At 43.0% G+C, this 22,021-nt stretch overlaps 1 protein-coding gene and 1 long non-coding RNA gene across 2 annotated transcripts; one reads left to right on the forward strand and one right to left on the reverse strand.

Annotated features, from left to right (window-relative positions):
• Positions 1–1,603: 1,603 nt before the first annotated feature.
• LOC117503152 (calmodulin-1) lies at positions 1,604–21,561 on the reverse strand. The gene is made up of 6 exons (XM_034162331.1): positions 21,416–21,561; positions 13,139–13,169; positions 12,143–12,286; positions 3,789–3,895; positions 2,362–2,497; positions 1,604–1,680 (listed from the first exon to the last, which is right to left on the reverse strand). Exons 1-6 carry the CDS (start codon positions 21,416–21,418, stop codon positions 1,652–1,654), a joined length of 450 nt encoding a protein of 149 aa, XP_034018222.1. The 5' UTR covers positions 21,419–21,561; the 3' UTR covers positions 1,604–1,651.
• LOC117503153 lies at positions 15,846–16,128 on the forward strand. Its single transcript, XR_004558499.1, has 2 exons — positions 15,846–15,888; positions 15,927–16,128. It is a non-coding gene; the product is annotated as an uncharacterized LOC117503153 (long non-coding RNA).
• Positions 21,562–22,021: the final 460 nt, after the last annotated feature.

Consider the following 22,021-nt stretch of genomic DNA (forward strand, 5'->3'; position numbering starts at 1 on the left):
TACAACCGGTAGTTTTCATTTTTCTATATTAAATGTGCATTCCTAAACAGTACTTTTTGGGGGGGGTTCACATTTTCAGTGTCAGACTTTATAACACTGATACAATCCTTCAAAGACTTCCAGGATTACCTTTGATTCTGGTACTTTAGATCAGCTGAAAACTGTGACTCAGGGACATTATTTTTCCAGTAAAAAGTAGTTTTCCATGTTGTACAGGTTGTTTAGATACTTAAATTGTTTTTAAAACAGCGTAATTCCATATGCCTTGGAAAATGTAGTGATTTATTTATTTTTCCCTTCAAGATGATCAAAACTTTGAACAACTTCAAGACCATGACTTGGCAAAAATGGGTTTTAAGGTACTTTAAGGCCAACGCTGAGAGTCAAAGCATGACTGCACTGGAAAATACTTTTAATGACATATAACTGTTTTTTTTTTGTTTTTTTTCATTTTATCAAATGTTTGGATCTTCTTTTTTGATATGTGGTGCGTTTCCTACCATTATGTGCATTATACCAATTTTAAGTGGGCCATTGGTTGAAATTGTAGTATTTTACTGCCCCCTACTGGTTGTATGAAGACTTGAATGTTTAGCAGCCCTTACTCGGAGTTTGAGGACACTGATCGACACAATGAGGAAATGACACATAAAGTTCATGGTCTTTTATTTGAAAAAAAAAATAATAAAGACTAGCATGTACAACTTGGAATGAATGTAAACTGAACTCAGATGAAGAGTTGCGAAAAACTGGCGTGCTGACACTCCTAACAGCATGCGCTGCGAACACAGTACAGCCCTCACTATGCTCTCGTCTGAGTTGAAAAACAGAAGAAAAGAAAAGTGAAGGCCAGTGATTCTCTCCTGCAAGGAAGAGGACAGACACTCCATCTCAGCGACAAAAACGAAAGCTCACCATAAGACTCTTAAAGTCCCTCCCCCTTCTGTAAAAGGGCAAGGGCGCCTGACTATTAAGGTGACCGTCCAAATAACAAAAAGAAAAAACAAAAGAACATGCCAAACATTTGAAAATGTCTCAATTTTGTACATAGATTTTTCTTTTTATCGAGCATACAGTTCCACTTGACGCCTGGTAAACTCTCACCTCAACAGGACAGGGTTCCTCTCCAAATACGAAAATTAAAAAAAAAAAAGAACTACCAAACCTACAAGAGGACAGCTTCTAGTGGAATCGGCACGCTCTGGTCGCCCGGAGGAGGGATGGAGGGGTGGCGGTTAGTGCTCTGGTCTCAAGCTGCATGCATGAAGAACAGAAAACGGAGGAAGAAGAGATGGCCAGCCCAGACATTGATCACGAGCAAATGGAACCAGAGGGAGTCACCAGATGCTTTAGCTTCAGTCTGAAGGTATTCATTAACAGGGTTTGTCGATATTATTTTGCTCGTTAAGTACTGATGCTAAACTGATCTCCAGGAAGAGTGGACAAGATCACTAACCATCGTTTTCATGCAGATATTTTTGTATATTTTTTTATATTTTCCTGTGTGGACAGAAGAATATTTTATTTCAACATTAAGTTATTTTCTATACAGAAACAGTATGAATAAATGAACATTTTGTTTTTCCAAGAGGTAAGTAAAACATTTTTGATTTTTTTTTTCTTCTAAGAGGACAGGATGGGCGGGCAAGCTTCACTTTGCAGTCATCATCTGTACAAACTCTGCAGAGACACAAACAGGACAAAAGGTTTTAGTCCTGACGCCGGCCAGAGGTGCTCGCCTGCTAAACTGTCTAATGCATTATTAATTTTTTATTTTTTTTTTATCAACTTGAACAGGTTCGGAACACACGTTCTAATTAGTGTCCGCGTTCCGAACGGCTTCCGTGTTCATCTAATTAAACCCTCTTGATTAAAAAGCACTGACATTGTGCTTACAGCTGCAAAGCAAACTGACGACCGCATGCACACGTGCACAAAATCAAAATGTCTCAATGTGGCTGAGCACAGAGTGTGTGTGTCTGTGTGTGTGTGTGAGCACGTTCCAACCACGACGACTTATGGAGAGCCCAGAATACATCAGCAGCCCTCCAGAAAATAAGTGCAGTCTCTCGAGTAACGTGCCACTGCCAGGGGACCAACAGGAGGAGGAGTGGAAATGGAGAGAATGGAAGAATGAAAGTGTGAGAAGGCTCCTGGCACGATGACGACAATTCAGATGGATGCGTATGATACAACTATAGCCCCAGTCTAATATGCGTTACTGGTTTCTCGCGTCCCCAGAAAGACGCACATGGAAAATGAAGTGTCGTTTAATCAAACCTTCCACCGTGGCTCAGGAACTAAAGCTGCTCATGTGTTGGGAAGCAATTGAGTGTCCTTTTTTTGTTTTGCTTTTTTTACCTTCATAGTTGACTTGTCCGTCTCCATCAATATCTGCTTCTCTGATCATCTCGTCCACCTCCTCGTCTGTTAGCTTCTCTCCCAGGTTTGTCATGACGTGACGAAGCTCTGCAGCACTGATGTAGCCATTTCCGTCCTGAAAAAAAAAAAAAAAGCACCAAAGAGATTAAGTGTGAGAAACACAAATGTCCCACAGGCTGAAGTCTCACCAGGTCCGTTTAATGAGCAGATGTGGCAACAGGAAGTCACAGGCTGATGACTGTTTCCTTCTTCCTGTACGACAGTACAATTTTCTTTCTGATACTTTAAATAGTCTTCAGCGAGGGAATGCATCAGCGCAAACAATGTGACGACAGGTTTTTACCGAATGCACATATCTGATCATCTTGTGGTGGAACGTGCAGCTGATGACACGGCACTGCTGTATCACATGTAAGATTCAGCACAACTACCAAATCTGCTTTGGATCTTTGTCTTCCCAGCCAAAGCTCCCAGAGACACCTCATCCCTGCAACGCCTCTTCTACCTCCATCCATCAGGCGTGACGGAGCGCCGGCTGCACCTGGACCATGCTGTGGTCAGCCCTGTGTTCGTGCTCCCCATCTGTGAACCTGAGCAGGGCTTATATTTTAATTTTGGTTTTCAAATCAGTTTTGGTGTAGTTTCATGCATTACTGCCCGTCCGTGTGTGTGTGTGTGTGTGTGTACGTGCATCACCAAGCTGACTGTGTAAGGCCGATCAGAATACAGCACTGTATCACTAGCAGAAAAATCTACACTCTACTTCCTACTTTGGAACATGTTTTTGACGCTCCACGGCACAATCGCACTGGCACTGCACTGGACCACACCTCCGTTTTAAAACCGGCACACATTAGTTACAAAATGTGGGTGTTTGGCGTGAAAATGACAACCCTTTTGGTTGGAAACTACCATCGTCTCTTGCGCTGCACTGCTCACTGACTTGTGCTGGGTGTAAAGGTGGCACTCTTGAGTCACGCTGTTGGTTATGGTGGATTATCCTGAAAACCTATGATGTAATATTTTAACTTTTGCTCTCCTATGATTTAGTAAATCATAAACCAGTAATTTGATGTTTACAATACATCAAAGTAAACACTTGGCTCATTTGTGGGCAACTGTTAGTCGCTGGTTTGAATTTGTTGACAAAAACAAGCAGCCTATCGCATTTCAGCAGCAGAAACGTGGCAGTTATTTTATCGCTAAATGACAATTAGGTTTTGTCAATTTGATTAAAATTTTGTCTTTTTGCCACAAGCGTAACTTTTTTTTTTTTCTTTTATTTCATTTTTGTCAGGTGTTCAAGATACTGATCTACAAGCTAAAACACAGTATAGTAGACTAGCAAAATAATTAAATTACTGTCTGTTTTTTGTGACGTTCTTTAAAATCTGAACTTCGAATACCTTGTCAAATACCCGAAAAGCCTCGCGGATTTCCTCCTCGCTGTCTGTGTCCTTCATTTTTCTGGCCATCATGGTCAGGAACTCGGGGAAGTCGATGGTTCCATTACCTGGAATGGGTCATCAGCGAGAAGCATTTAATCAACACAAATGGCAATCGCTTAAAAGCAAACAGGTGAGTCGAGATAACATAAAGCATTTAGTTGATGAAACCTGCCAGACTGAAAAGCTCTACTGCCTGTCCTTCCATTCCCACGTGTGACCCGTAGTTCTGGTTATCACACTGCACCCGAAGTTCTCCAGAGGCCTTCCTGCGATAACGCTGAAACTTAAGACACGCGCAATCATAGAAAGGGGACTAGTGTTTATTTTAGGACTAAAATAATTCAGCCTCCACCTGCCTTCCTGCGATAAACACGGCCACCACAAAGTGACAAAGTGTTTCACATTCTTCCTCAGGGAAGTCCCAGGAAACGGTTATACACAGCACAGCAGGATTTCAGGGAAATCCACAACCAGCCATCCATAATGCAAGCACGTGCCGTGCAGTCTGGCCTTCCAGAAGCCTGAATAAATCACGGGCTGGGCCCTGAAGCGGCTGCTGGTAGAAACCCGGGTGTCGAGGAGCTTCAAGAACTCAGCAGCTGAGTGGATAAGGAGCTGGAGACCTGGATTGACATTCTGTCTATGTGCTTGGACACAACATTTAATCTACACTGACGCAGCTGGAAAAACTGTTACCAGCCATGACTGGGGAAGGAAATGTGAGGCATCTTTGTAAAACGTTTTGAACATCTGCGAGATGAAGTGCTATAAAAATGCAGTTCTTCAGACGTTCCTCCTTCATATCTTTCTTTTCCACTGATTACCTTAAAAATTAAATGATCGTGTAATCAACTTTATTTGCAACACAGCAATGTTTGCATCCGAGATCAGGCAAAAGTGGGAAGACTTCAAAGAGTCAGTGATGTTTCCTGTTCAAACACCGGCCAGGGTTGGATCTTCTCAACAGAATCATTTCTGCTTCGAGTCCCATCACTGCTTTTTCAACTTTCCCACCATATCCATGGTATTGCTGCAGGGACACCTGCTTTTTGGCAGTGGATTTTCCCAAACAGATGAAATATTTGCTTATCTGCATTGAGGTAATCTTTGGTGAACTCTAACCTACAGTACAACTTGGTGTCAACCATGACATTTGTTCTACTGTCGAACCCTGAGGCAGTGGAATTAGACTCCAAAATGGCATTTTACAAAAAGAATTTTGCGGTTCTATGTGCCGAGTTCACCGATTAATCGTTTGTGAGGAAATCGTGTTTTTAAGCAGATGTATGTTTTTACTGTGCAACCAGTCAGTGGTTTAAAATAATAACACTAGTTGTACTCTATGTACAGATAATGATGATTACGACCACACTGACAAAGCGATAACCACACCAGGTCCTAAAAGAGGTCACTACAACCGCCACCCCCCCCCCCCCCCCCCCCCCCCAAAATTAATTGGAATCAAAGTCTCATAAATCTGAGTGAACTGAACTGAGCATGCTGCAGGAAGCCAAAGTGAAAATGGAATCACAGATTTTGGAGATGGACCTCCTCTGTGCTGTAAGTAAGCAAGCTTTATTTATAAAGCGCCTTTCACAGACCAGGGTCACAAAGCGCTGCACATGGCATACAAAAATAATCTAAAAATAACATACGAAAACAATAAAATACAATATTAGGCTAAAAAGCTAACTTAAAGAAATGCATCTTTAGTTGCCTTCTAAAAGTATCTATACAATCCAGAGAACGAAGGGCACAGGGAAGCTCATTCCAGAGGCTAGGCGCCACCGCTTTAAAAGATCTGTCCCCGCGAGTTTTAAAACGGGTCCGAGGAACCATCAACAGGTTCTGATTGGACGACCTGAGGCTCCTGGAGGAAGCATAAGGCTGGATCAGGTCCCTGATGTACTCTGGTGCTGGTCTATGCTGAAGGTTTGGTATGCATGTGTTCGAATGGATATCCATGTTGTTATTGTCGGCGCAGTGGAAGGATCTAGGAGGATCTCAGTGGCTCATTTACAGCGAACAAGGGAGGGAAGCTTGGGTCTTTGGGTGGGGGTCCTACGTGCAGCAGTAAATATGTAGGAGCTGGGAGGTGTATTATAATTAAGAACTGACAAAAACATAAACACTAGTATCTGGATTGATATGAAGGTCCGTCATTTTGTGTAACGTGTCTGGAAGGATTAACCCTGCGGTGGCAGAGAAGGGGGGGGGGGTGTTGTACACAGATTAACCAATGGCAGTGAAAGGCTGAGAGCAGGATGGGGAGCGAGAACAAGCACGTGTAAGAACGAAGCGCAGGAATGTGCAAGTGAACAAAAAGACACAGTAATATGATTGGACAGATGGCGATCTGACGGCCCCGGGTAACGATATAAGAACCTGTTACCTAACGCACACAGACAGTCAACAGCACCGAGGGAAGACGTGGGGTTTCGAGTTGGACAAAACTGCGACTGGAAAACTGTCATCAAGCAAATGGGTAGGAGATGCAAGAAAGCCTTTAGGTGATATCTGAGCCCAACTGCACCGTAACCGTGGGCCAGCTGCTGTCCAAACGAGGAGGGATGAGGATGGCAAGCAAGAGAGAGAAAATGGTGGGAGGAAAAGAGAACAAGAAAGGCAGTGGGTGGTAGAGAGGGAGATGTGAAGAGAGAATATAAGGAGAGAACTGAGTGGGAGTGTGTGCCATTGCACATAAGAGGTGCTGAGGCATCTCAGTGCGGTCATCAATCGTGCATTACAAAGCCACTGTCGATTCGCTGAGCGCTGTATTACCACGAGAGCTGGTCTGTAATCTGCAATGTTTTCTTCAGCAAAGAAGTGAAAATATGTCAGTGAATTGTCAACTGTTTGTTTTGTTAATCAAAAAGAAAAATGCTAAATTTCTAAATTTGAGCGTTTCACAGGTGAGGATACGTCATTTTGGTCAACTTAAACTTTGCTTCATCTCACCATGAAATCTGTCCATGTCAACTTTGGAGTAGAAGCTTCTTATTTCTTGGATATCAGCCTCTCAGTCCTTGGTTACTTAAATTTTGCTTTACTGTAGATGGTGACAGTAGCCCTCCAGCAATTTCCACTTCAGAACAGGCCTGTACCTTGGTAGGTCCTGGACAGCTAAACCAATTTTTTCTTGGCTGAGGGTGGTAGTTTGGGGTCTTGTTTCCCATCATGGTAAGTTCTATACACCTCCCAATAATTTATCTGTTTGTTGTAATTGAGTTCTTTAGTAATGAATATTCCTGATCCTTGGTCAATCTTGGTCAATCCAGTGAGTGCTGTCAAACAAACCCTTTTTATGTTGGCACAGAGAGGTTACCAGCTGTACCAGCTGTAGGAATTTGAAAAGTCTTGGCAAGTTGAGATGTTTGGAACTCTTGGACAATTCTGCGGTAAAAGAATTACAATGACGGCAAAATCAGGCCAATTTTAGTTTTAAAAAATTTGACCCTATTCTGTAGAATTGCCCTTTCAGTACCGCTGGATGAAGTGGAGATCTGTGAACAAGGTCACAAAATGCCTCCCCCCATTCTGCCATACTATAGTTGCTTGCATGTAACAGGAGTTTCAATACCTACTGTACGACTTTGCAATTGTCAGGTTATTTTAAATACTGTAACACTAACTTTTAGTGGTGTCACAGATCACCTGCCTTATTTCAGTATGGATACAAACCACTGATTAAGTGTAAAGATTCCATAATAGTGGGACATACAGATCTCGATACACCATTAGTGAAATTCCATTAGTTGTGAATAACAAGTAAAACAGCAAAAATTAGTCATAGATTCTTAGAAATAACAATACAATATACTGTAATTTGTAAGTGAGGTATGATGACCTTCATTCTTATTTTTGTCCTGATAAGGCACCAGAAGCTATTAACATACACATAGAAATGGTTAATTTTCTGAGTATTAAATTGATCTGGTAGAATTTCCAAAAACTTTTACAAAAAAAAAAACCTATTCAAGTGATACTTTTCCAATCTGGCTCATACAGATATGTTTAACTAGCAGATGTGACGTGTTGCCAAAAGACATCCACAATGTAAGGTGCTGACCCATAATGGAGACGCATGCCAAATGAGGACATAACAAAAATGACTGAGGGTTTTTATTGCGTTCACTTGGTCCAAGAACGTTATCTTGCCAGGTTGGTATATTAATTTTTGGAAGTTATTTTTTGTTCACTGTAAAAAAATCTACAGACTGCACAAATTAAGATATTAATAATAAATTCTGACCCGTAAAGAGAAGTGTGGCATTGAAGATTTTGGTGGGTCAGGGGTATTAGTCAACTCTGCTTATTTTTACTCTTGTTTATGCAGCAGTAAACTGAAGCGGTTTAAATCCACAGTTACTAAGCAGTGGTTTGGTTTTTAAACAGCAGGACGCTTTTCCTTAACATGACTACGTCCAGCTCCTGTCCTCTGTTTATTGGTATCCGCTGCCACATCCTCACTGTTTGGTAAATAAAGCTGATTTTCAGTGGGCCGGCTGACGTTTCATGGCTGCCGATGTGGGTACTGGATGTGCACAGCGCAGAGAGGCCTTATGTAACCACTTTTATTTTCCATTACTAGCTTCATTGCTGTCTGACCTAGATTGCATCAGCCAAGGGAGGCAGAGGGAGAACAAGAGGATGTTAGAGAGTGTGTGTGTGTGTGTGTGTGTGTGTGTGTGTGTGTGTGTGTGTGTGTGTGTGTGTGTGTGTGTGTGTGTGTGTGTGTGTGTGTGTGTGTGTGTGTGTGGTGGGCTCTTGGATGTAGCTGATGGGAGGGGGTGAGGATGGTGGGAGGACATTTCAACAAAGCAGCAGGCAAACTGCGGTGTGATCGATTTGTAGTGATCAATGCGGTCCCATTTACAAAATCCTGTAAGCTGACAGAGCACCTCAGGAATAAAAGCCCCTCTGATGGTGAACATCCTCCAAGGACAAACCAGCTCCTGAGCCAACTTTCTCTTTAAGGCTTCGAGATTTCCATTTCCGTGTGTTGTTGTTGTTTTTTTTTTTTTAATCACGTACCATGTCTGTACTAGTCTGTTTTTTGTAGGCTTTGGAAGAGTCAAGGCATGTATCCTCTAAAATCTAGTCAATGAACACATGAATGGATGAACGATATGTCCATCTCCTCCAATTTAAGGCGATGACTCAAAACAATGCATACTGTCATCCTGTAATCTGGTGAACTTTGGTGAATGAGCTCATATCTATAGATGTCTGCCACCTAGTGGCTGCTGGATTGATGATGGATTTGTTGCAACTGTGCTCATCCTGAAAAACAGCAAATTTCAATGAAGTAGACTATTATACTGTATTTATTGTCTTCCTGCTGTCTGATTCTGTTTTTTCTCTCTGTCTAAGGTGCGGCTCCATCCAAAGATGGGAGTGGGTGTTTTTCTTCCGCAGGCCTTCCGTCTTGTGCACCAGCATGAACTCCCAAAATCTCCTGTATAATTTCCTGTATTGTCTATTGTGTTTGTAGCATGGCCCAAGCAGAGGGTCACCCCTTTGAGTCTGGTCTGCTTGAGGTTTCTTCTCAAATCATCAGAGGGAGTTTTTTCTTACCACTGTCGCCTGTGTTCTTGCTCTAGGGTAAGGTTACTCGTGTGAAGCGCCTTGAGGCAACTTTGTTGTGATTTGGCACTATATAAATGAAAATAAATTGAATTGAAATGATTAATTTGATTGTTTCACCTTGGTTCTGCTCTGAAACTCAAACAGGATCATACCTCTACTCAAGCAAACACAAAGGATTTTGTATGAATTTAGTCACAAAAGAAAGAAAGCGAGGCAGATGGTAAATGGAGTGTGTGAGAAAGTATTTCCATTTGCGAAATAGTCTGATTAACAGCTATTATGTTCTATAACTCAATAGCAGTCACAAATCCTCACAACCCCACAGAAAGGACCTTTTTTGTTTGTTTGTTTCTCTCACACAGGAGTACCCAATATGGGGTGGGGTCCAGGTCCTTGTTTGGTCCACCTTCCAATGCAATATCTGCCCCTTGTGTCTTAATAACATTTTTTTTTAACATAATGAGAAGGTGACAAATGCTTGTTATAATCACAAGAGGGAGACAAAAAAATAGAGAGTGCACCAGCCAGAGAGCTGTGGTTTGACTTGAGGTCTCCCCTGACAGTACATGTTGGTCTGCCTCGACTAGAGCAGACAATCTGCAGCATTACGTCCTGGGATCGTATTCTATCAAGTGCCTCGAGATATAAAAGTTCATGCTGCTCCGTCGCAGTACTACACTGTCACATTCTGCTTAGCTACTGTATAGCAACAGCAGGTACCACAGAGAAAACCTCCCCCAGGTTTGTGTTTATTTATTTATGAAGATATCTACGTAGGACTTCCTGTAGAACATCAGTAGTGAGGAACGCAGGGAGATGTACGGATGCGAATTTCAGTGCAAACGGCAAACCTCTGCGTTTCTGTCAATTTTCTGCACCACGACGGTGTGAGCAGAGGAGGAGCAAACGGGAGGAAGAAACCAATAAAAAGAAGCCGTCTTAAATGAATTCTGGCACTTGACGGTCAGTCAGCACCAGCGTGAGACCCTTGACAGGCTTTTGACACTTAGCCTGCTCTCCTCACCGACACTGAAAGCACCTCCTGCTCATGCACGTCGCTGACGCCGTCGGCTGTGATGAACCTGAACACGCAGTGACTAAAGTGCTGAATCCCAGCGACACGTCATCTGAAAATAAAGCTGGCTGGACAGTTGGCTGACAGCTGACAGAAAGGGGGGGAGGTGGGACACGCCGCCGCTGATGTTTCATGATTGGACTGTAATGGATGCCTCCTCTTCCCATTTGGAGCAGAGGTTTAATGCAACTAAATGTACTTTTTGCACCAATTTGACTGAAGTGTTGAGCTGTAAATCTGCAGTTATGATGTCAGTTTGAACAGCCAAAGTCGCTGAAAACCCCAGTAAATTTTTTTTAATTTTTTTTTTTTTTTTACAACTGCATTCTACAATGGCTGCAGTACAAGGTCCTGACAGTAGGGTGTGCAATTCAAGATGGCAACTTTTAAAAAGCTTCAAATCAATGAAAGCAATCATTGCTTGACATGTTTTAAACGTGTTTGAAAACTGCCAAATTTCAGGCAAAATGAGTGGGGGGGAAAAAAAAACTATCCAACTCTGTAGCATCCACCTTGTACGCCACAAACTGACTTGTGACTAAATTAAGGCAGAAATGAAATTCAGAAATGTCAAATCGCACGTCTAGACAAGAAATCTAATATAGATCTTAAGAATAAAATAAAGATAGTTTTGTAACGAGACGCTGCTTTGTCAACATTATGGTAAATATATTTATGGGCCTTTTTTTAACGTGCAAGATAATGTTTGTTGTGTGAACACTCTGCTCATATTATTGTTCCAATAGCATGTTAAGACAATAAAATATTTCCCAACAATGCAGCGTTGTAGCAAATAATCCTCAACCACAGGATTACTTTCTCATAAATCATAGAAAGAGAAACACTGTGCAGCCTTTTAATTATGTAACGTCAGCTTATCGCTGTCACCCATTAGCCTGAGCATTAACCTTTCACAATAAACCTCCTTACTATCCTGTGAGTGCAGTTGCCAGAGGTCTGATATGAAAATGCTTTTATTCTAACGCACACTCTGGAGCATGAGTTATCGGCGTGCGTGCATCAGATGTCTTTATGAGCTGGTGGAAGAAGAAACACCAGCCACAGCTTTCAGAAAAGTATTTCTTCTTCAATGTCATTCATCTGACTATCCTGGCAAATTGAATCTAATTCTCTCCAGTAGTTTACATTTGTGGACATGCCCTGTATAATCCAGATGGATCTATGGACATGTGCACTGCCAGATGGACTAACGGATGTTTGTAAGGAACACATTCCAATGTTTCCGTTTGTGACCCTGTGGTGAGAGATGATACGGTCAAGCTTATCATTTAAAACCGATCTAGAAGCTAAACATACCCTCCCCCACAAATAAATATCCATCCCTCCGTCCATCCAAAGCAACTCTTCTGAAACCAATTGGTGGTTTTCATGGTAGACCATGTGATGATACGCACGGAGGAAAATAATGCCCAGCATCATCAAAGAGAGATAATTAGACTTATGCTGAGGCTTTTTAGAAATCGTTTAAAACAGAGATTGGCCAATATTTCATCATTTTGGGGGCTTGCTCAAAGATTTCATTTACTTTTTTTTTTTACCTTGTCCCCGCCATGAAGCACTTATTTAAAGCAAGCAGTGGCTGCGTCACTTTTACATCATTAGCAAAACTTAATTTGTGCATACTAACCGTCTGCATCCACCTCGTTGATCATGTCCTGCAGCTCGGCCTCTGTAGGGTTCTGGCCCAGCGACCTCATGACGGTACCAAGTTCTTTGGTGGTGATGGTGCCGTCGCCATCCTTATCAAATAAGGAGAAAGCCTCCTTGAACTCTGCAGGGGTGGAGGAGAAAAGTAGATCTTACTGTTCCTATGCAGCTGTCATAATACTTTTATTCATACAGCACTTTGATACAGTGATTTCATGCAGATATACATACACCAATAAGTAAACCCATAAGCAAGTACTAAATTTCCCTTTGCTCTCGTGTTAGGATGCAGTATTCAGGTTAATGTCTAGCGATACAGGACAAGTTCATGGATGTCAGTAAAACGTCCCAGGAGCTAAACTACACTTAGAAATTCAACAACAGATTTCTCTTTTATACTGAGGTAAAAAAGAGACGGAAGCAGATATTGGAAGCTGAAAAAAAATATAGAATATACCAGATTTCACAGTTCAAACCTCAAAGTCTGCACCAGTCTCCAATTTTCACAAAAGGCCAGAAACCCCATTCAACAACTCTCTGACGATCGGCTATATGACTTAGCCTCGGAGCCTAAGCACAAGCTAATTAGCCACAGAGGGGTTCTGACAAAGAAGAAAGTGTCCTGGATTCAATTTTAGAACAAAGCTCACACCATTTGTTTATGAATAATAGTGCAAGATGGCTCAGTGACTGAAAGTCCTCGCGCGTAGTCAAACGCCGACTGTGGCTCGGTGAGTTTCTGTCCTGAATCGTGGCACGTCATCAGTGATTCTACCTTTGTTTCAACTTAATGTGCAAAGATATAATGAACTGCCATCAAAAGGCAGCTCAGAAACCCTGCAAGTATTTTAGTTTATCTCCATCAGTCATGTAACGGCAACAGCTATTATCCTTACTAATGTGCCAGAGCAACATTATTGCATAATACAGGCTATTGATCCACATACAACCAGTAAATGTCAAAGTTTTTTCCTACCTGCAATCTGCTCCTCTGTTAGTTGGTCAGCCTGTGGGTGGGGGGAGAGAGAAGCGATTACAAATAAATTAATCAACAGACGGTTATTCAAAATCCCAAAGTGTTTGGTCATTACATTCCACATCACTCCCACCTACCAACCGCGAATGTCAACACTGGAAACAGTGTTCAGGAACATCACTGGACACCTCATCCGGTCTCGCGCAATGTTAGAGAGGCATAATTACCAAATCTTCCTCATTATCTCGATTGGATACAGAAATCTCTGTATTCTTCCCACCTCACATCAGGTTTTATGAAAATCGCTTCAGCAATTCCTCCTGACGCTCACACAGTCTGCACTGGAACCATGGAAGCAAATATTTAAAAGCACTTTGAACTGAAAAGAGCAGCACAGCCTCTAGGGGCCACTAGTGGGCTTTTTTGGACTCTTGTGGAACCTTTGTATTCAAAGCCTCGCTGTTCATTTTTAGCTTTAATCATTAAATGCCATAATCTTCTCTAAGCAGAATTATCGAATGCTCGATTTACTTTGTGTGTGTGTGCGTGCGTGTGTGTGTGTGTAAAACCTGAATGCCAGATGACGACATTTCTTTTTTTATTTACCATAAAACACATTGATGGTTGTCTTGCTAGGCAGTGACTTGGCTGCCTTCTAATCTGCATAACGTTGAGTATGGCAAAACGTGACTGTAAACCTGCAGCTGATAAGATACGTTTGAGAGTTGTTCAGCCTGAACAACTCTCAAACGTAGGCTCGACTGGAACAGCAGGGCAAAGGGATGCAATAAAACAGATAAACTGCTGTCTCCAGGGTTGTTTCAGGGCATATTGGCATACAAGTGCTTTCCACAGTCCATCAGGAACTAAAGGTCTGCTGGGTTTGGCTCCCTCTTTGTCTGGACCCTGTACTCACTAAGCCAGGGGTGAGCAATTAATTTTTACAAGGGGCCACATAGGGAACCTGAATTATGTCCGAGGGCCACACCATTGATAACTCGGCTGTCTCCCATTACAAATTTTACAAAAAATTACCTATTTAATAGCTTTTATAGGTAATTTTTATTATTGTAATAATACGTAAATATTTAAATATACCTAAATAAACCTCTCTAATGATCTGCAACACACAAGCTTGACATTTTTAATATATGTAATAATAATCACAGACCTCATGAGGGCCGGACAGAGACATGCAAAGGGCCACATGTGGCCCCCAGGCTGCAGTTTGCCCAGGTCTGCGCTAAGCTGTCTAAATGCTAACTGCTGGGCCTTTAAAACTGAGAGGAAGCTACTGACTTCAGCACAAAAGTGGAAATGTGGTGCGAATAAGTCCAACGTGTAACCTCCAATACCAGTTTAAGAGAAGTTGTTCATTATCAATGTAAAGAGACAATATAACGTCCTCTTGCATGGCAGCAAACAACCGCTCACAGATTTGCACATACTAGCCCTGAGCGATAAAACAATTTTATTGTGATTGTATTAAAATCCCAAACAGTATGAGCATGTGAGCTGTCACCAAGCACCCGAGGCAAGAAACCAGCTATCTCCTGACACTCCTACAGTCAAACCTACGTGTCATCTCGAGACCCTTTGATACGTCTCAAGTCGTCGGGTAACTTTCTGCAAAGATGGTATTCGGTAGCGCATTCCCATTGGCACAGGTGTGACACGGCAGCCAATCAGTCTATTTTATTCAGGCAGATCATCAAATGGGCGTGTCAGTCTCACTTTGTGTAATACGCTCAGTGCAGACGCAGCGAAAACAACCAGTATATGTTATCACTCAATGTCACGGTTCACGTCAGTGATGCAGCAAAACAAATCATATTTCACTCTCCTTTATTGCAAAGTCTGTTTCTGATGTATGGTGCATATTATATACCCCGCTTACCAGCCAATCAGGTTGCAATTTCCACATAAACGAGTTTCCCCCCCTCATCGTATCGGTTTTCCTCTGGGTAACAGGTGCGCAGCCCGAGGAGCAAGGGGACCCGTAGCAGGCGCCCCGGCATTTTATACCTTGCTCCGCTTGGCTATATGACACCCCTTTCTCATGTTCTAGATAACACCCTGCTCACAATGGTGTTGGAGGGGAGGGGCAGGATTTAATCAACTTATCAAGTGATTAACTTGAGTATGGCAGGAGAAAAATGCTACACCAACTCAAGACAGGTGATGCATTTAGCCAACATCACTGCTCTGTAATAAAGCCACAGAATGGAAACATACAGAGCACCAACAGTGGAACCATCATCATTAACTGTCAAATTAAATGCGACTGAACAGTAATGTTCCTTCTGATTTATTTCAAGGTGAATATATTTGTTGTACGGTGTGTCTATAAAGTATTCACAGCACTTCACTTTTTCCACATTTTATGTTACAGCATTATTCCAAAATGAAGTAAATTCATTTTTCCCCTCAAAGTTTAACTCACAACACCCCATAATGACATGATTTTTTTTTTTTTTGCTAATTTATTAAAAATAAACAACTAAGAAATTGCATGTACATAAGTATTCACACGTTTTGTTCAACACTTTGTCGATGCAGCTTTGGCAGCAATTACAGCCTCAGGTCTTCTTGAATATGATGCCGCAAGCTTGGTGCACCTATCTATGGGTCGTAATTCAATTTTTTGCCCATTTCTCTTTGCAGCACCTCTCAAGCTCCATCAGGTTGGATGGGGAGCATCAGTGCACAGCCATTTTCAGATCTCTCCAGAAATGTTCAATCGGATTCAGGTCTGGGCTCTGACTGGGCCACTCAAGGATATTCACAGAGTTGTCCTGAAGCCACTCCTTTGATATCTTGGCTGTGTGCTTAGGGTCATTGTCCTGTTGAAATGATGAACCATCGTCCCAGTCAGAGGTCAGGAGCGCTCTGGAGCAGGTTTTCATCCAGGATGTCTCTGTACATTGCTGCATTCATCTTTCCCTCAATCCTGACTAGTCTCCCAGTTCCTGCCTCTGATAGACATCCCCTCCAGCATGATGCTGCCACCACCACACTTCACTGTAGGGATGGTGCCTGGTTTCCTCCAAACCTGACGCCTGGCATTCGCACCAATGAGTTCAATTTTTGTCTCATCAGAACAGAGAATTTTGTTTCTCATGGTCTGAGAGTCCTTCAGGTGCCTTTTGGCAAACTCCAGGCAGGTTGCCATGTGCCTTTTACTAAGGAGTGGCTTTGTGCCTCGAGACAAGCCTGTCTCTGAAGTCTACAGACAATTTCTTTGACTTTGTGCTCTGACTGTCAACTGTAGGACCTTATAAGTAGACAGGTGTGTCTTTTCAAATCATGTCTAGTCAACTGAATTTACCCCAGGTGGACTCCAATAAAGCTGTAGAAACATCTGAAGGATGATCAATGGAAACAGGATGCACCTGAGCTAAATTTTGAGCTTCATGGCAAAGGCTGTGAATACTTATGTACACGAGATTTATTAGGGATTTTTGTATATTATTTTTAATAAATCTGCAAAAAACACACACACAAAAAACTTTTTTCACATAGTCATTATGGGGTATTGTGTATAGAATTTTGACTGGGGGAAAAAAAGAATTTCATCCATTTTGGAATAAGGCTGTAACATAAAATGTGGAAAAAGAGCAGCGCTGTGAATACTTTCTGGATGCAAGGTACTTATAATTAAGAGCCATTAATTGTACATCATGCTACCATACACCAGCATGGAAGAACATTGCGATAGAACCTATAACCACTAACTAATGTTACCAGTGTGAATGAAACTATATTTGTGTATGCACATGCAGAGGCTCCACTGTCCACACAGACTCTCTCTCTTTACCCCATTATTCCTTTTCAGTAATATTTTCCATGTTCCCTGTGAGTTCATCAGAGTTGCCGTTTCTGCCCCCAAAGTGCATTCCTGCAACCCACTAGTGTGTTTGTGTGTTTCTACAGCAAAGTACACAGGAGTCGTGAGCCGTGCCAATTCCATATTTGCAGGTATTTTATAAATGAAGCAGATAAAATTTAATTTGTCACCTAATGACTGGGTTCAGTGATGCCACATGACACAGTGGCAGCTTTGACTTTTTAAACAAGCGGACTTCTCCTCACGGCCTAAGTGGTTAGCCACAGGACAAATCGATGAATCTGGCGAGGGCTCGTGGATGACCTCAGCAGCCCTCATACAATTAGCTGACAGGATTCAATAATGTGTTCAGCACATAAAAGCGTTTGCTCTTCCTCTCTGTGCCTGCATTCATTCCTGTTTGCATTTCCACCTGAGAGATTGTGAAATGTCAAGAGACAAAGGTCTCTGTCAAAGCTTGACCAAGATTTCACCGAGCCTGTACCGTACGTTCTGGCCACTTCCCCATCCCATTTTCTCTTAGTCGCTGTGTGGCATTCCTACTTTTTTTTTTATCTGCGCTGTCTCTTTCTGAGCCTGACTGTCTAAGTTTTCTGGGTGTGGACTTTGGTGACTCAGAACTGACTCTGGCCCTGGCTCAGACCCAGGCTGTAGGGCCTCCTCATGCTGCTGCGCCATCAGGCCCAGTGCCGGCCCATCCCAGCCTTTTTTTCCCCTTCCCTTGGCAAGTGGAACTCAGCCAGTACCACCACCTCCTCCTTCTGCAGACCTTTCCCCTCTGCATGTCTATTTTTCTTCCTATATTTCTGACATAATGTTCCAAGGTAACTCCCTGTGACTCACGAAACCACACTGTCTTACGGACAGTGTTGTTCGTTGCCAGGCTTCCAGTCTCAATGACAGCTTGCAAAGGAGTGCGTGTGTGTTCGTTTGGCAGTGGTTTGCTGGCACGAGTGGGTCAACCACTCCCCCAGTTTCCTGGGCAGCCTGCCCTCGCAATGTACTCCCAAGAGGACCATGGGAGGCAGCAGGCAGTTCAATGGGACAGCAAGGAATATCTTTTTTTTTTTTTTTACTTTCACTTAAGCCTTCCACATGGACCACCTGGTGTATGAATGTTGGCTCACTCACTATGCCTTTCTCATTTGCACTGATGTGCAGAGTAATGCCCACAACTGATTAACCACTTCACACCAAAATACCCAGTCAGTTGAATAGGGTTCTCGACAGAGAACAAGTGGACATTCCTCATCCGTTTAGCCTTAGGGGTGTATGTTTCTGTCCAGTGGAACCAAAAAATCCACATAAATTATTATTATTATTAAACGAGAGGGGGAATGTCATGATGGGGCTCAATTACTTTCAGCGTGAGTTTAAAACCAGTATTCTCCCCCACATGGATCTCACATTTGCTACTGTACAAACACCTAAGGCATTTGTTAATGCTTTGGCGCAGTCTGAACTGTTAGCTCAAGGCTGCTTAAATGCCACAGGGAGCTCAGTTTGCACTGCACTCGCATTTTGTTGTATCACTAACACTCACTTCAGGTGATGTTCAACGTGCTACCGGTATAACCAGCTCCATACCCAACCACAGATGGAACAATGCCGGCACATACCTTTTGTCTGACCCACACTTTTGTCCACTGTCACAATTATTAATAAGAAACTATTGCATTCCTAGACGGCACTCTGCACATGGGAGTCAGCACATCCAGCCTGTTGCTAAAGTTGTTCAGGGGATATGCACAGTTCCACACACAGAACAAAAAAAAATTCCACCTGCGCAGTCGCTGTATTCATTCGCATGTCGAACCACACGTCCCGCACTGAAATGTTTCAGTATAATTACACGTACCTTTGTAGATTGAGCCTAAACCCTTACCCGAACACTCAGCCCAGTCTTTTCAAGGTTATGATCTTTCTTCTTCATACTGACATTGTTCAACCTGTGACAGGTGTTTTGCCTCCTAAAACGCTTTATATATTGTTGAAGAAAGTGTAATACATGTTGAGACATCTTGCATAGAACTGGAGTTATGTCAGCTAACTTCAAGCCATCTCTTGTCAGTTGTTCTATCAAATACAGCTTTTTTTGGTGATTGCTGCAACACTCAATAAAACAGACTGTGTATTGTTCTAACCAATAGGAACAGCATCAGTTTAACAGTAATTGCTCGTCCGGATATAATTACTTTGTCCTCGCTTTGGTCAAACGTCTCAGATGGAATCCGCTGTTCTCAAATAACCCTACCCTGGAAAACTATTTAGGTCTGAGGAGGACAACATTAGTCACAACACCCCACCCCCCCACCCCCAAAAATGCACATTTTCAGATGTGGCGACTGTGGTCAAGATTAGGAACATTCTCCTCATGAGACTGCACGTGTCAAAGGTGTGTCAACGTCATAGTTCGCTGCTGCGCACGTATCTCACACACACACACACGCTGCAGTTTGATTCGATAAGATGCAAAATAGTGTGAAATCAAAGCTGCTCATCTCACCATTTAACAACTCGCCGTGCTTGTGAGCCTAACACTCTGATTTCCACAAACAAGTCCTGAAGTCGTGCCTCTATGTTCACCAAGTAAAAGGTGCAAAAGCAGTCACTTTGACGGATGGGTGTGACACACGCACACACTCGCATTCTCTGCGGCACTTGCACAAATGAAGTTGTTGTGACAGACACACACACTCTTTATGTGGGGACGCTAAGCTCCACAGAGCGCTGAACGCCTCTTCTCTTTGAGGCTGGACAAAAGACAATGGGGACCTCCGGGTTCAGCTGTGTCTGCAGGGGAGGAGGGAGAGGTGATGGCGGGGGGGGGGGGGGTAAACAACACCAGCCGCTTGACAACCCGGTTCTCCATATGGCCTGGTACTGGTTGGTCACTGGGTACTCCTGTGCACCATAGAGAACACTTTACCGCCCTCGGACACGGGGAACATGTCTAGGTGTTGCCACCAAACATCAATTATTCACCACATTAGATCAGATGTCCATCAAGTTACTAAACAGGGATCACTAAACAAGAGCGTAACAGGAATACGATCGGGCCTTAGCACGGACAGACTCCTTATCCGATACTTCCCCCTCAATGGGGGTTAGCTGTTTCCACATCAGTGGGCGCACTGATGCAGGCAAGGGGTTTGCGTCTGGATTAAACTTTTCAGAAACGCTGATATGCAGGTCAACTCCATAACAATTCCACTTTACACTCCAATTCCTACTCCGTGTTGCAACATGAAACTACAATCGCAGCTCAATACCACATGTGGGATATTTGATCACAGCAGAGGGGGGTTTAAGAGGTTTTACTCTTAACTCTCTTTGTCCATTAATGATCTATCAAGCTTTGATAATAAATGGATTAGCTTGAAGGCCTCTTTTCTGCATCCAGATCATTTCCGCTGGATAACTTCTCCTGATGTGACATCCTCAGTCGTGTATTTCTGTTTCATTAGCTAGAATTGGTTAGGAGGGTAAATTTGCATGTTAATATAGTATCTTGAGGCCTTGCATCTTATTCGCAGAATAAAATACAGGCAGAAATGGTGCATAAAAACCTTGTCGTCATGTATTTGGTCGTCTGTACTGATCTGGAAAGTCATCTGAACTTCACAGCTGTTGATGTTTTGTAGTGAAAGCCGCGTCATTTGCGTAACATCAAAAAAATGTGCAAAGAGGCAACCAAATTAACACAAATAGATCATTTAACCTAAGATAAACCCGGAGAGTCTGCAGTGAAGGTGGGGCTGCTCTCTGCTTTTTAAGATCCCAGAGGCGACTTTTATCAAGCTATAACCTTGTAATTACAGAACACGGCGTGTTTGCATTGCGGAACAACTGTCACTCTCAAAGATGGAACAGATAGGCAAGAAGAAGGAAAAAATAAAAAGACAGCACAGCAGCAAGATGGTGCAACCTAAAATGAGATGCCAAAACGCAGCCGGCTGGTTCTGCGCATTTATGTGGCTGGAACAAGGATCAAAGCCAGAACACCTCCAACTGCACCGGGATTCAGATCCCACGTTTTAATAATAACATATGTTTTGGCACTTAATCTGTGCGCAGAACAGCTCGCGAGTTTATGCCGATGGCGCGAAATCTTATCCAAGAATGAATTCGGTCTGCAGCCGCGGATCGGCGACACATTCAGCCGGACGGTTCTCTCAGAACTGCGCAGTCATCGCCAAAAACACGACGGGAATAAATCCGCAAAAATAATCCCGCGGCAAATCTTCGCAGTGCGCCACGCGCTCAATAAAAGATGAAATAACGGCGGGTGTTTCGTTCCCGCGCGCGGCGATGAGACGAACGAACCGCGGGAACGGGCGGGGAGGAAAAATAACAGCAGAGCCGCAGTATGTTCGTTCCTAAGTTGAAACTGGTTTAAAAGAGTATATAGAATGAATGGTGATACATACCATGTTGGGTGGGTTGTGTGCTCGGAGGTCTGTGGAGGAAGAAGCGCGCTGGTTCCTTAGATGGAGTTCCACTGGCGGGTTAGTATCTGTGTGGATACTGGCCGTGGCCTGAGTGGGGATTGCCTGTGTATCCCTCCGCCGCACTAGCACTTAGCACTCACTTCCTGATTTCACTTCAGGGTTGTTCAAGATTATATGGCTGCAGACCAAACCTGTGCCAGGCACCAAAAACCGCCGAATGGAGTTTAAACCAACCATCTCCAACATGACTGAAATCTTGTGTCGCAGTTATCACTGCAGAGCACCAACATCCCAACATTTGTGCAGTCAAGTTCAATGCCGTGAACATCCACATTCTGAAATGTCACTTTCTGCTTTCATTGCATTTTATTTAAAACGAGGCGTCCACAAGATGGCCAGCTAGCTTTTTTTTTAACTTTGTTTGCAGACGTCTATGCAGATGTAGTCATCGGTGCATACTTGATGACCTTTGGCCTTCACCTTAGACCTATATCCTTGAAATGACCTGTGCTGAGATGGAGTCCACTGAGTTTGTCCACCAATTTTCATTGAAATTGCCCTTTTTTGAAGATATTACTGTGAACT

This window comes from Thalassophryne amazonica, chromosome 21 (assembly GCF_902500255.1).
Source record: "Thalassophryne amazonica chromosome 21, fThaAma1.1, whole genome shotgun sequence".
In the NCBI taxonomy this organism is placed as follows: Eukaryota; Metazoa; Chordata; class Actinopteri; order Batrachoidiformes; family Batrachoididae; genus Thalassophryne; species Thalassophryne amazonica.

Coding starts and splice junctions, on each gene's coding strand:
- LOC117503152 (XM_034162331.1), bottom strand. Junction 2,498..3,788: donor CTTTTCGGGTATTTGACAAG/GTATTCGAAGTT, acceptor TTTTTTTTTCAG/GACGGAAATGGCTACATCAG. Junction 1,681..2,361: donor CGGACAAGTCAACTATGAAG/GTAAAAAAAGCA, acceptor GTGTCTCTGCAG/AGTTTGTACAGATGATGACT.